Source organism: Phaenicophaeus curvirostris, chromosome 2, assembly GCF_032191515.1.
Source record: "Phaenicophaeus curvirostris isolate KB17595 chromosome 2, BPBGC_Pcur_1.0, whole genome shotgun sequence".
Taxonomy (NCBI): Eukaryota; Metazoa; Chordata; class Aves; order Cuculiformes; family Cuculidae; genus Phaenicophaeus; species Phaenicophaeus curvirostris.
Genome location: NC_091393.1, coordinates 84,207,782 through 84,220,430, shown reverse-complemented (window position 1 = coordinate 84,220,430; position 12,649 = coordinate 84,207,782). Strand labels below are relative to the sequence as shown.

General features: G+C 46.6%; 1 protein-coding gene across 1 annotated transcript in view; it reads right to left on the bottom strand.

The window, feature by feature from the left end:
- The window catches only part of LOC138718318 (calpain-2 catalytic subunit), a 30,431-nt gene extending 17,986 nt beyond the window's left edge, over positions 1-12,445 (bottom strand). The window contains exons 1-5 of the mRNA XM_069852738.1: positions 12,198-12,445; positions 11,184-11,253; positions 3,329-3,447; positions 2,862-2,995; positions 1,820-1,988 (exon numbers count right to left, since the gene is read on the bottom strand). Of these exons, the coding sequence (XP_069708839.1) occupies positions 1,820-1,988; positions 2,862-2,995; positions 3,329-3,447; positions 11,184-11,253; positions 12,198-12,434 (729 nt within the window). The 5' untranslated portion in view covers positions 12,435-12,445. The remainder of the gene's footprint in view (positions 1-1,819; positions 1,989-2,861; positions 2,996-3,328; positions 3,448-11,183; positions 11,254-12,197) is intronic.
- Between the last annotated feature and the right edge of the window lie 204 nt (positions 12,446-12,649).

Sequence of the window (12,649 nt, the reverse complement as noted above, 5' to 3'; positions counted from 1 at the left end):
AGTTTACCTTCCCTTTAGACATAACTAAGATGTAATCTTTTTGGGAGCAGAGTGATAATCATAATAACAATACATAGAGGCATTTTAGTGAGGCTACAAGCAATGCTGGATCCCTGCAGGCAGGGTCAAAGCTCCTCTCTTCTTACTGGTGTGGGTTCAGCTTTTGGGGATGTGTTTTCCCATAAAGCCTTTTAAAGGACTGGCAACATTCTGAACCTCTCTGCTTCAAGAACAGAGCCTGGATTTTTTTAAGGAACATTTTACTACGATTTTTGCAACCACCTGCTCTGGCAAGGGTGAAGGTTGCTACCTCTGAGCACCTGACAGCAGAAGCCATTTGTGGCAGCTTTCTGTCCAAACCCACTCAGCCTATACCAACTGTTGCTAAGCTACAGGCTTTCTTAAGAACATATATAGAACCATAGAATCATAGAATCACCAGGCTGGAAAAGACCCATTGGATCATCAAGTCCAACCATCCCTATCAAATACTAAACCATGCCCTTCAGCACCTCCAGGGAAGGTGACTCAACCACCTCCCTGGGCAGCCTGTTCCAGTGCCCAGTGACCCTTTCAGTGAAAAATTTTTTCCTAATGTTCAGTCTAAACCTTCCCTGGCAGAGCGTGAGGCCATTTCCTCTTGTCCTGTCCCCTGTCAGCTGGGAGAAGAGCCCAGCACCCTCCTCTCCACAACTTCCTTTCAGGTAGTTGTAGAGAGCAATGATCATCCTAACAAACTGCATAGGGAGCTAATTGGGGATCCTGGTATATATGTTAAGTGGTGTTCCCCAGGGCTCAGTGCTGGGTCCAGCCCTGTTCAATGTCTTTATCAATGACCTGGATGAAGGCATTGAGTGTTACCCTCTTCTCCAGGCTAAACAACCCCAGCTCCCTCAGCCGTTCCTCATAAGGCCTCTTCTCCAGCCCCTTCACCAGCTTTGTCGCTCTTCTCTGGACTCACTCCAGAGCCTCAACATCCTTCTTGTGGTGAGGGGCCCAGAACCGAACACAGTATTCGAGGAGCCGTCTCACCAGTGCTGAGTACAGAGGGAGAATAATCTCCCTGGACCTGCTGGCCACGCCGTTTCTGATACAAGCCAAGATGCCATTGGCCTTCTTGGCCACCTGGGCACACTGCTGGATCATTGTCGTACAACTGTCAATCAACACCCCCAGGTCCCTCTCCTCCAGGCAGCTTTCCAGCCAGACTTCTCCTAGTCTGTAGCACTACATAGGGTTGTTGTGCCCTAAGTGTGGGACCCAGCATTCGGCCTTGTTAAACCTCATGCCATTGGTCTCAACCCAGTGTTCCAGCCTGTTCAGATCCCCTTGCAGAGCCTCCCTACCCTCCATCAGATCCACACTTCCACCCAGCTTAGTGTCATCTGCAAACTTGCTAAGGGTGCGCTCAATGCTGTCATCCAGGTCATTGATAAAGACTTTGAACAGGGCTGGACCCAGCACTGAGCCCTGGGGAACACCACTTAACATATATACCAGGATCCCCAATGAGCTCCCTGTACAGTTTGTTACGATGATCCTATGAAACAGCAAAAGCTTTAAGTCTCAAGGAAAAAAACATAGGAGGCAGTGAGCTTTTTTGCGTGAAGTCAACCTATTTTGATTTAAACCTATTTTGAGACCTAACACCCCGAAAAAGCACAGGCCACACTCTTGGGAAAATGGGAGAGCAGAGAACCAGAGGCAGTGGGGGCCAGCATCCATTGTGCACCTCCTGTGGATGGAGCACAGGTCCATCACCCAGCTGCCTGTATACACAGCAAGAGCAGACTGTCCAGCAATAAGCCCACTAACTCACGTCAATGGAGCAGCCAAGGAGAGAGCCTTTCTGAAGTGCCTTCTGAATGATTTTGAAGAGGTTGGGTGGTGCCTTCTGCAGTTCATACCATTCTGCAATTCCACCAGTGAAGTCCTCGAAGCCTTCAGTGGTGGTGCCACCAGAGAGAGACTCGTACGAACCATTCAGTCTGCAAGAAAGTGGAAACACACAACCATCAGGTTCCCTATTGTCCTTTTCTCTTGGAGAGAGGGACTCATTTGTGCCAACTGCCACAGCCTTTCTGCTTTCAAGAGCACCACAGCAGCTATGAAAGTGTCTCCTGTTCAGCTTTGCTTCTTAGACCTCTGCACTTGGGAAGGCCAGCATAAAGTCTTATACAATCATTTAGACAGATTGTAGGTTCAAACATATCAATGACAAAAGAGTCATGGATGCCATTTGAAGAAAATATAACCTTAGAAAAATCAAGACCTAACAATTTGCCTGTCTAGCTCCACAAAGTCTTTAACGGTTATGGGTCTAATTTTCAGGTCTGAAATCAGCTCAGTTTCAGTCAGTTTGAAACAGCAATGTTAGACGGCAGAATTCCTCACAGACCATCCCGAAACTGGAAAATCAGATAGAAGCACCTTCATCTTGAACAGAGACCCAGGCACACGGACTGACATGCTCTGCATGCTGAAATGCTGCAGCTGCAAGCCCTCACAGATGTGTAGAGCACCTAAAACAGAGCTTCCCAGGCCCCAGTGACAGGAGACAGCATTCTAGGAACAGCCTTGCCATGAGATGCAAGAGCTATTTTTCCCGGCTAGCAGCAAGCCCAATACTTTCATGCACCTATCTTAAGCGCCTGCCAGCAGACCTTTATTAAAGCTGCCACAGAAACAGTCAAGCAACAGCCACAGCCTAGAATTTTTAAGGGGTAATAACTAGGCTGGCATTTAAAATGCATTGTATCATCACAGCTGAGGATGCTACAGGGAAGCAGAGGCATGCGGGATTTGAATGGGGTGAAAGCAGTCACCCTAGCCCTTGCAGGACCCCCCCCGCTTTGACTCACTTGGCATATGCCTTCTCCAGCAGTGCACTCCAGAACTCACTGCCCTCCGCCGAGTGTACAAAGAGCAGTTCTCCATTCTTGGTGGGCAGCCTGTCGTCCACCACAACATCCACCCACTCTCCATACTGCCAGAACTGGAAAGAGAGCACAAAATCCTCGTCACTGCCCCATGCTGTGTGCTCAAGTCACCAAGACTTTAACTCCTAACACCAGTCCTGTTGCTGTTGTCTTTGCCAACCCTGTTCAGGGATGCACACACTCGGCTGGATCTGCTGATGGAGGAAGGACCACAAAGACAGCCCCTGCTCCCAGCTCTTCAGTTAGGGGTTACCTACTTCCCCCCGACCCCAGGCTATTTGATGTCCTTCAAAGTGCTCCAGGAAATACCACACAGGTAGACATGGCCAGCCACACCACCTCCTGGCCAACAGCACCGGGGGGAAGGCAAGCGCCACATTTCCACCTACCTGGAAATGAAAAATCCCTGCATATTTATTCTGGAAGCTCTGGTCTTTGGGAACGACACGGGCCAGAATTTCTTCATTTAGGGTAAGAGAGGCAATAGCAGCCAAGAGCCAACAGTCTCCTGTAAAAAAAACCCACAAAAAATTGGACACCATTCATTATACAAAGTTTATTCTTTATTTTTTTGTACTGCATATGGATTGTGCATTATAACAGATAATCACCTCTGCTATGATATGATCCCTCTCATCACTGTACCTCTAAGGCAGATCAAATGTATGCACATAAATACCCATCATTTCCAGGCAAGTGTTGCATTTCCTCAAGATCAAAGTAATAAAAGGAAGGAAAAGCAAGCTTTTTATGATCTACCATCACAGTTATCACCCCTGCTGGGACTATTTGAAAGAAACTGTAACCTCCACTGAGTGTGTACAGGCTAAGAAGCAGCATGGAGAAAAGGCAAAGAGCGGGACCTGTAGGCACATACAGGTACCCAGGGTGTAGTTTCTCCTCAAAAGGCCAGTGTTTTCTCAAGCACAGCCTGTTTTCCTTTCCCTCCCCCATGTTTAATAAACGCCTGTTGTTTTAATAAACGCCTTGCCATCCAGAGGGATGAGTTCCCTTTAAAGTCTCTTGCCAGACTCCTACCAAACAGGAGCTCCTTTCACCTTATATAACTCTGAAGGTTATTTCTAATGGCCTTTCTGTTCAGCCCCACATCCAGTCACCAGAGACTCAGGGAAGGTCTGAAGGCAGGCACTGTTCCCCAGTCCCACACAACTTGTCACTCTTTCTGGGATGGGGCCAACATACACTAAGCTTGCATGCCAGAGTCTCATGGCCTGGACTGTCTGGACAGTATTTTTCCACACCATCTCCTACCAAGCAGAGAGAAGAGGATACCGCAACTATATAAATATTATCTCTATTTTTTACATTATTTTCAGAAACCAGCATAACGAATAGAGTGGTTACCCTGCTGCTCAGCTATGGGCCTCCTGCAGCTCACTAGTATGGTGACAGAGATTTAAAGAACCAGCTGATCCCCTGACTCCCACAACCCAACAATAAACATCTGCTGTTGCCCTGCTTTGTGAACACAGGAAAGTTGGTATTACACATTAGATCACACAGTCATCCTGCAGCATGTGTAGGATTGTAGAAGCATGAACCAGCCACAACTGCTAGCAAGTCAAGAGGCCCACAGAGCAGCAATCTCTATACAGCCAGCTCTCTCCTATAGGAAAAGGGCCAAAAGCTCACAGGTGAGAAGCTGGGCTGGGAGAAAGTTTCAGATAAAAGCAGGTCTTGGTCACACTCAGGCTCAAACCCAGCACCATTCAGACAGCACTAGGAAGAACACAGGCAACCTGCAACTCCCTTCAGGCTGCTCATCGCTTTTCATAGGTGATCCCCAGCAGCAGGTCTATGAATGACATTTGTCCCATGGTCCCCTTTTTGCATCTCACAAAAGCTGGAAGATGTGAAATTACAGAATTATTTCAAAACCTGAAATGTTTTACTATCTCATAACTTATAGGGGAAGAGCCAAACATAAACCTTTCCCTTCAGCCCTGCCTCTGGCTGCTTGTACTGCAATGGAGAAACCATCATGTCAGAAAAATTGAGAAAAACAGGAAAGTCACCTTGCCATTCTCCTGTGACAGAATCTGAAGCAAGAAGGATGTTCCTCTCCCTCCTCTGCGACAGCACATTCATCTGCCCCTGCAAAATGATAACTCTTCTTACAGCTTCCTTTGTAGCACTGAGATATTCTTCCCTGGGATTGGTGCACCCTCTGGTGCCATGGTGCACTCAGAGGCACTGCTAAGCACAGCAAATGTGCTTGCTGGGAAACAGATTGGGGTCAGAAGATATCAAGAGGCAGTTTAAGATGGGCTAATCTACAATTAGCAGTATGATCCTCTGTCCCCAAGCTGCGAAGTCTTTAGAAGTTATCCTTCATGGCAATTCTGCTTACAAAGGAGGATGTTAAAGGGCTCTGCAAACAAATCCTTTGGTCAAAAGAAGCAACAGAAGAACTTAAGCCTCAATTCAGCTTAGATCTGTATTCTCCCATTTCTTCCATGCACAGCCTGCTCATACAAAGCTTGGGTTTTTTTTTTTTTTGACCAAAGGAGTCTTCAGACAAACCCAGCAACATGGGAATGACTTTGGGGAGAGGGACCAGAGATCCCTTCTGCACCAAGGATCCCTGTTTTCATTAAGTCTCTGAAACAGGTAGTTTCTGAATAAGAGCTGGGGTTCTTCAAGCCTAAGGGGCAACTCCCAGCTAGAGGACAGCCCAGGCACTTTGAGGCTCTTGTGGGGTCAGTCTGAATTAGTATTGTACCACCTTTGAATTAATGTCTCATTGTCTCCACTCCATGCTCCTTAACTTGTTTTTCTCTCACTGGCTCTCATCACACAGCAAGTCAATTAGCCCAGACAAAAAAGTCCTTTTGTCACCTTATTGAGTTAAAGGCAGTCACAACTCGTGACAGGACTCTTCTGGATCAAGAGAGCTGTGGATTGTTATGTATTTGGCAGTAGAAATATTGCATGGCAGAGACATTGTGGGAGAAGAGGATGGATGTAAATATACATGAACACTGGACCAGCACACATTTCAGGTAACCTGAGCACTCCCAATCAACACCCCAGCACAGCACACAGGTAGATAACCCGTGGCCTCACAACAAATATTCCTCTGCTAGCATCCAGAAGCCACTGAGTGTTTAAGACCAACAAAATCCTAAAGGGAAAAAAAGAAGGGATCTTCATTGTCCCTACTGTACCACTGTGTTCCTGCTCCAGCAAGAACAAACCTTCACACTTGGGAAAAGTTAACAAGCCCTACTGAGACTTTTGACTTCTAACAAATGGCAATCTCAAAGCATCGTTTACACTGGCAACAGGCATGAGAAAAGTCACAAATGTACAAATTGATAGGTTAACCAGTCTCATCTCAGCACAGAAGCCAAATAACTGATAATCTGCAGAGAGGTACCTGTTCAAGCACCAAAACAACCCCAGCACACATCCTGTGCCCTGCAAGGCTTTTACAGACTGACACACACAACCCAGAGGTGAAGTGAGTCTCTGGCATCTCAGACCATCTGGCATCTAGCCAGATTAAAGGCAGTAGAGGTATGCTTACCTACACTACTAGGACATCTTCACGTGGTTAGGCAGATCCATGCTCTCATTAAGCCTAAATTAGTTAAACCCATAAAGAGAACAACTCAGCCTGCTCAGCGCAGCTCTGCCAGTCTTAAGGCACAGCTGGGTAAAACCCAGCTCTTGGCCTCTACAACAAAGCTGCAAGCAGAGCTGAAGGGACTTCATGCAAGCTCTATTGGGTGGGTGGAAACAGCTCAAGGAATGTCCTACGCCCCTTGTTCACAGTCAGCTGTGGAGGCGTTTTTCCTCACAATTGCTCAACCTACAGCATAAACCAGTTGCACAGCCTTACTCAACCAGGTAAACTTGACTGCTCCAAGAGAACTTCAGAGCATCTGATATTGGTGTTACGAATCACAGCAAAACTGTGCTGATTTAAATTAGTATCATGTCTGGCTCAGAAGGCAGCTCGTTCCACTAAGAAATATTAGCATTTCTATTCCATAAATAAGGCAGGGGACGGGCAGGCAGGCAGCAGCACAGAAAGAATAAATGAACAACTCAACATAACCACAGTAGCTCAGGTAGCCTTGGTCAAGAAGCTGCTCGGGCATCTAGATTAAGACCATATACCCTTTAATGCTACAATACATCTTTGAGTCAGATTTCCCCCAGTAGATAAGAAGCACTGAAGTTCTAGGAGGAGAAACCAGAGGTCCCAGAGGACCTCTAAGCCCATAAGCTGAGTTTATAAAGGATTTCCTTTACTTTCTATCTGTCTCATTAAGGCAGAAATGAAGAGAAAGAAGGAGCAGAACTTGTTGTAAAGCCTCTCTGTTGAACTTTATACTGGTTTCTAAGGAGAATTTGGAATCAGACAAATAGATCTTAACTCAGACAACTTTCAGCAAGGTCTTCTTGAGGTTAATGGGTAGATGTAGTATATATGGGAGACACGCAACGGTTTCCACATTTGAAAGTTCTCAACAGTCCCGATACCATCTCTCCTTTTCTGAATAGTCATCACTAAAAGCAGACCTGATAACTCAAAGCCTGGATGAGAACAGATATTGTGATAAGACCTGGAGTTTTAGCCTGAACTAAGTAAGCCTGAGCAGAGTCTTTACCAGATAGTCTTAACTCTAAGAAGTGGTACTTTTGTAAGGCTCTTGACAGTGGCTTTCCTTTGACAGAGAAGGGAAGACCAAGAGGTATCTAACAAACAGGTTACGTGAAGAATTTGAAAGGAGCGTTAACAAGGCTATGTTAATCATGGAGAATTTTTGTAAATAATACAATAGGCAGAATGATGTTATAAGAAATGGGGATATCAGGCTGAGAGTTTATTTATCTTAAAAAGAAGTACTATTTTTTCTTGTCATGCTTCCTTTTCACTGCCAACAATATTTTACTTCTTATTTCTATACATCCATCTCTGCATTTACCTAATCTGCAGCTATAAAAAAGAACATTACAAAAAATGTAATTGCAAGATAAGCATAAATAGCCATAAGGGCTTAAAATTGGCCATTCTGGACAGCAAACACAAGTAAAGCATCCTCATGAAGTACCTGGAGGGCTGTAAGCAAAAGGCAGCTCCTCCGGTCACTGTACTGCCCATGTAAGAGTATGCAGTCAAAGGAAAAATGTGCATTCAGGCAACCACAGACAAGTCCTTTTTCAAAACACTCATAGCTATAGACTAACAACTACTAAATATATATATACAAATACCATGGACTCCAGGAAGTTTTTTGGTTAGAAATATGAGGCTGTGGCAACCCACTTAGAGTAGAGTGGTTGCTAGCAGGGGAAATCTATGCATGTAATTTGCTAAATTAATCTATTAAACTCATTATTTTTTCCACACATTTTTATGTGAGGAGGAGACACCTGTGTCTAAATAGCGGATGAGAGATACTGCACTGTGTATGCCCCAGTATTGTGATACCATGGTGACATCCCCTTCAAACAAGGCAGTTAAGGGTGAGTAAGCTTCCTTTCCACAGCAACTTTGGTCACTGTAATGAGTCACAACATCCCATGTGCTGCCATTCTTAGCCAAATACCATCACTGACTTCAGTTCTGATGCTGCAAAACTAACTCCAAATACTCACCTTTAAAAGTTTCTTCTAAAAAGCAACAAAACTAGAATAAAGGATAAACCAACGCCCAAGGGACAGAACATTCATGTCTGGAGAACCTAATCAACTGCCACCTTGGTGAGGAGACAACCTTTTCTGTGCTGAAGATCAGCTAGCTAGGTATGTCTTCTATGCATCAGAGTACCATACAGTTCAAGTCAAAAACAATGAAACAAATTTATAGGCTACACCTCGTCAACAGACCAAAGACTCTTGTACCAAAAGGAACATCTGTACCACTGTGCATTAGCTCAATTGTTTGGTTGTGTACTCCCTACCAAGAAGCAGTGATAGCCAGGTGGGCTTTGGATGCTCCAACTGTCCCTGCAGTACTCCAAATTGAATTGCTTAGCAACAGCAATGGAACTCCACATGGAGTTTATCCCTGGTTTTAGAATACCTAAGGCTACAAAAGCTTCCTATGGAAAAAAGCAACATAATAAAAAGTAAAGGTTTTAAAGAGCATCTGATGTCTTCCAGTGCACTCTTCCCTGTAACAGCCTAAAATGTGATGGGACATCAGTGTCAGCATGCAAAGTTCAAGTAAATATAAGTTTAAGCAAATCCATAGATACAAACACTGGTGTCAGATGAGGCAGCAGCTGCAAAAAAAAAAAAAAAGCATTCGTACAGCACATCTGCCAGCCTCATTGCATGAAAAAGTAGAGAATCAATACAGGCTCTCAGTAACTCAATCGCTATACACAGAAAAAAACAATAGCATCTAATTTTAAGTGAACCACTGAACTGTCACAAAATACCAAAATCCTGCCCAAACACATAGGAAAACAGTACATCATAGTACTTAGTCATGGTGAAAAGAGAAATACAGCCAAGAACACTAACAACCTCCATTCAAACACTGTTTCAGGAGGTAAAATAATACCAACTGTGAATCAGTTTGTATCCTTTGGTGGTACCATATAGCCTCATGAGAACATCTCACTGGTCCATAGACCATTGAGGCAACAAATGCTTTCATCAATTTAAAACAAGGCTTTGTACTACCAACTGCAACTCCCCAACTTGAAAATGAAGCTCCAAATCTTTCATTCCAGTGCTCTTGCTGCCACAACATCTTCAGAGAAAAACGGAAATCCTGCAGAAGGCAGAAAGCAACTATGTGTCTTCAGAAACAAGCATTTCTACAAAATGCCAGATGTTGAAAAGGCATTACAATAAATTCTGTTCAAGTTGAACAGCTCCTTTGCTCCGAAGTTTCACAATAAAAAAAGAGGACAGATGTCTGGCATGCATGTTAAGCACTGAAACATGCTTTATGCCAAAACAGTCATGGTGGAAGACACAACACCGAGCAGAGAGAGAATACACGAAGGAAGTTGATGACATTCGAAGGACTTCACCAGTCTCTGCCACAGATTACTCTGGGGCATGAGGAGAACTAATTCACTGTCTAGGTATTTTTTCGAGTCAAGGAGAAACAAATCTATGAATCATAGAATCACAGATTCCATTATTGTCAGGGCTTCTCACACAAATTTTATCTAGTTGTTCAAGCACTAACTTAAATAACTTCTGAAAGAAAACATAAGCACAAATTATGTGAAATAAGCTTCCCCATGCGTTATATTTTTGGAAATGAAAACAGAAATACCAGCAGCGGGACTAGAGACTATGAAGATCCAACATGGCAACATTATGCTGATGAAAAGCAAACAGAACTTCAGTCCATTGCCAATGCTGCCACGAAAGCTCGACACAATGCCTATCAGTCATGTTTCCCTATGCTGATAGCTTTCCTTCAACTGTGCTGTCAGTCTAATCTAAAGCCCTCTCCCTACAGTTATGGAATAAATAGGAGCCTCACTGCTAACACTCCAGCTTATTTCCCCTCGTATCCCCACAGTTGTCTCCTTGCCAGCCTCCACGCTGTCTTCTGGGAGAAGAGGCATGGAGGCACTCACTTAAAACCCCTCCTGGCAGGAAAGGCAGAAGAGAGGCTTCAAGATCGGGCTAGGCACGTGTGCACAGCCAGGTTAAGCCACCCACTTCCCACTGTCCCTTGGGGCTTCCCTGCAGCTCCCAGGGCTCCTCCAGAGTGGCTGACCCAGGAGATACCATTGCAAAAGCTCAGGGCCCACAGGTTGTCCCATCCCTCCTGAGATATCCCTGTCTTGTTTTCTTGAAGAGCTGGAGAGCAGTAAAGAATCTCCCCATACAATTTGTTTCCAAGTTTCAGGGGGTACCTACCGCTCAGCAGCACTCTCTCTCGCTGAGGAAAGAAATGCCCCGCTACGCATGCAGACTGTTAGAGGCAGAAATTAGCCAGGCTGCTCTCAGTCACATGGATATGGACTCAAAAGGACCAGGTAGTGATCAGAAAAGCTATCAGGAAACCAGTCTGTATTATCCCTGCTTGGTGAACCCAGCAAGGCTGTGTTCAGTGGCCAAACGCACATGGTCTCTACCTGCAGCTGCCAAGGAAAGGCAAGAAAAATGGGTTTTACTATGAGAAGAGGTGGTATGATACAAAAGGATGTAGCTGCAGAGTTATAGCCTAGTATAAACTGTGGTGCTGTGGGGCAACACCTGTATGGAAAATTCAGCTTTCTGCCTTCACCTTACCTAAGGCCCCTTGGCAGATGTCTGTGCGAGTGGCTCCACTGGCTATGAACTGGGGGCTGGAACACAGCTCCTGGGAAAGAAAAAAGCCTTTCTTTACATAGGTAAGGGAAGGAACAAGGCCCTGCTCGCAGAAAATTTAAGCAAGCAATTGACCACAGCAGGACAACACCACAAAGATGGAGCATGTCAGGAATGAGTGCGGGGCATTAGACACGCTAAATGCGGTGAGAAAGGGGAATGGTGACCAAAGCTTGCAGGCAGCCATCTCACTTCACGATATGTGCCAGGAGGTCCACTGCATTTTTACACACATGCACAGATTGCTCTGCTATTACCTCCCTGCTGCTGACTTCGTCAGGGTCTTTCAGCAATGCCTAAGCACCCCGGAGTCCCTCTGACACACTGGCTCTGGTGGCCAGACAGGGATGCTGTGGTAGCCAAAGGCACAGGCTGAGCGAGGGCTCACAAAGGAAGCCTCCACATCATGGCCAGCTCATGTCTCTGCTAAGGGAAAGCGTTATCCAAAACGATGGCCCCGAGCGTGACACAAAGCAAAGGGTTTATACCTCCAGCTCAAGCTGGAGAAGGGAACGTCTTTTTGGTTGCTTTCTTTTCCAGAAGGAGCGTGTCACCCAGCTGATAACTAAAATGCAGGGTCACCAATTTGATACAAGTAGTTACTATTACAAAAGGTGAAATATCTTTGGTCCCCTCCCCCCGACCCTGCACCTCTCCTGCAGATTTAAATCATATCTGACTGTTTTGGTTTTTTTTTTTTTAAGGGGGGGGGCGGGGGGAGAGGCAAGAAAAGTCGGGTTAAAGGTGCGGTGGTGTCGAGAAAGGACGAGGATACTGCTCCTGGGGCTGGCACCGCGATTCCTCCTCCCCGGGATCCCGTGACGTGGAAGAATGCTGCTGCTGGGACCGGGATCCACCCCTTCCCCGGGATCCCGTGCCGGGGAAGGATGCTGCTGCTGGGACCGGGATCCCCCCTCCCCGGGATCCCCCCGTTACCGTGGGTCTGCGCCAGACGATGCCTTGCGTCTTGTAGGAGCTGGGTCCCAGCTCTCGGTAGCCGAGGGCCGAGGGGCCGGCGGGGAAGGAGGGGTCCTGGAAGAGCCGCCCCTCCTCCAGGCACTGCTGCCGCAGCGCCCCGAAATCCTGCCCCAGGTAGGGGACGGCCCTGTCGTGCCTCCCCTCGCCCGCCGCCGCCGCCCGCTCCCTCAGCAGCGCCGCCGCCATCCCCGCCATCGCCCCGCCGCGCCCCGCCGCTTCCCGAGCCCGTCAGCGCCGGGGGTCACGGAACAACATCCCCGCCCCGGTGTCCGCCTCTTGTTGCCCGTGGAACAGCCCCCGCCCCCTCGGTGCCCGTCTCCGAGGGGCAGCGCGGCTCCTAAACAGGGGGCGCATCACCAGTCGCGCACCCCTGCTGCCCACCCTGCCGCTTGTAGCCATCGGTTAAGAAA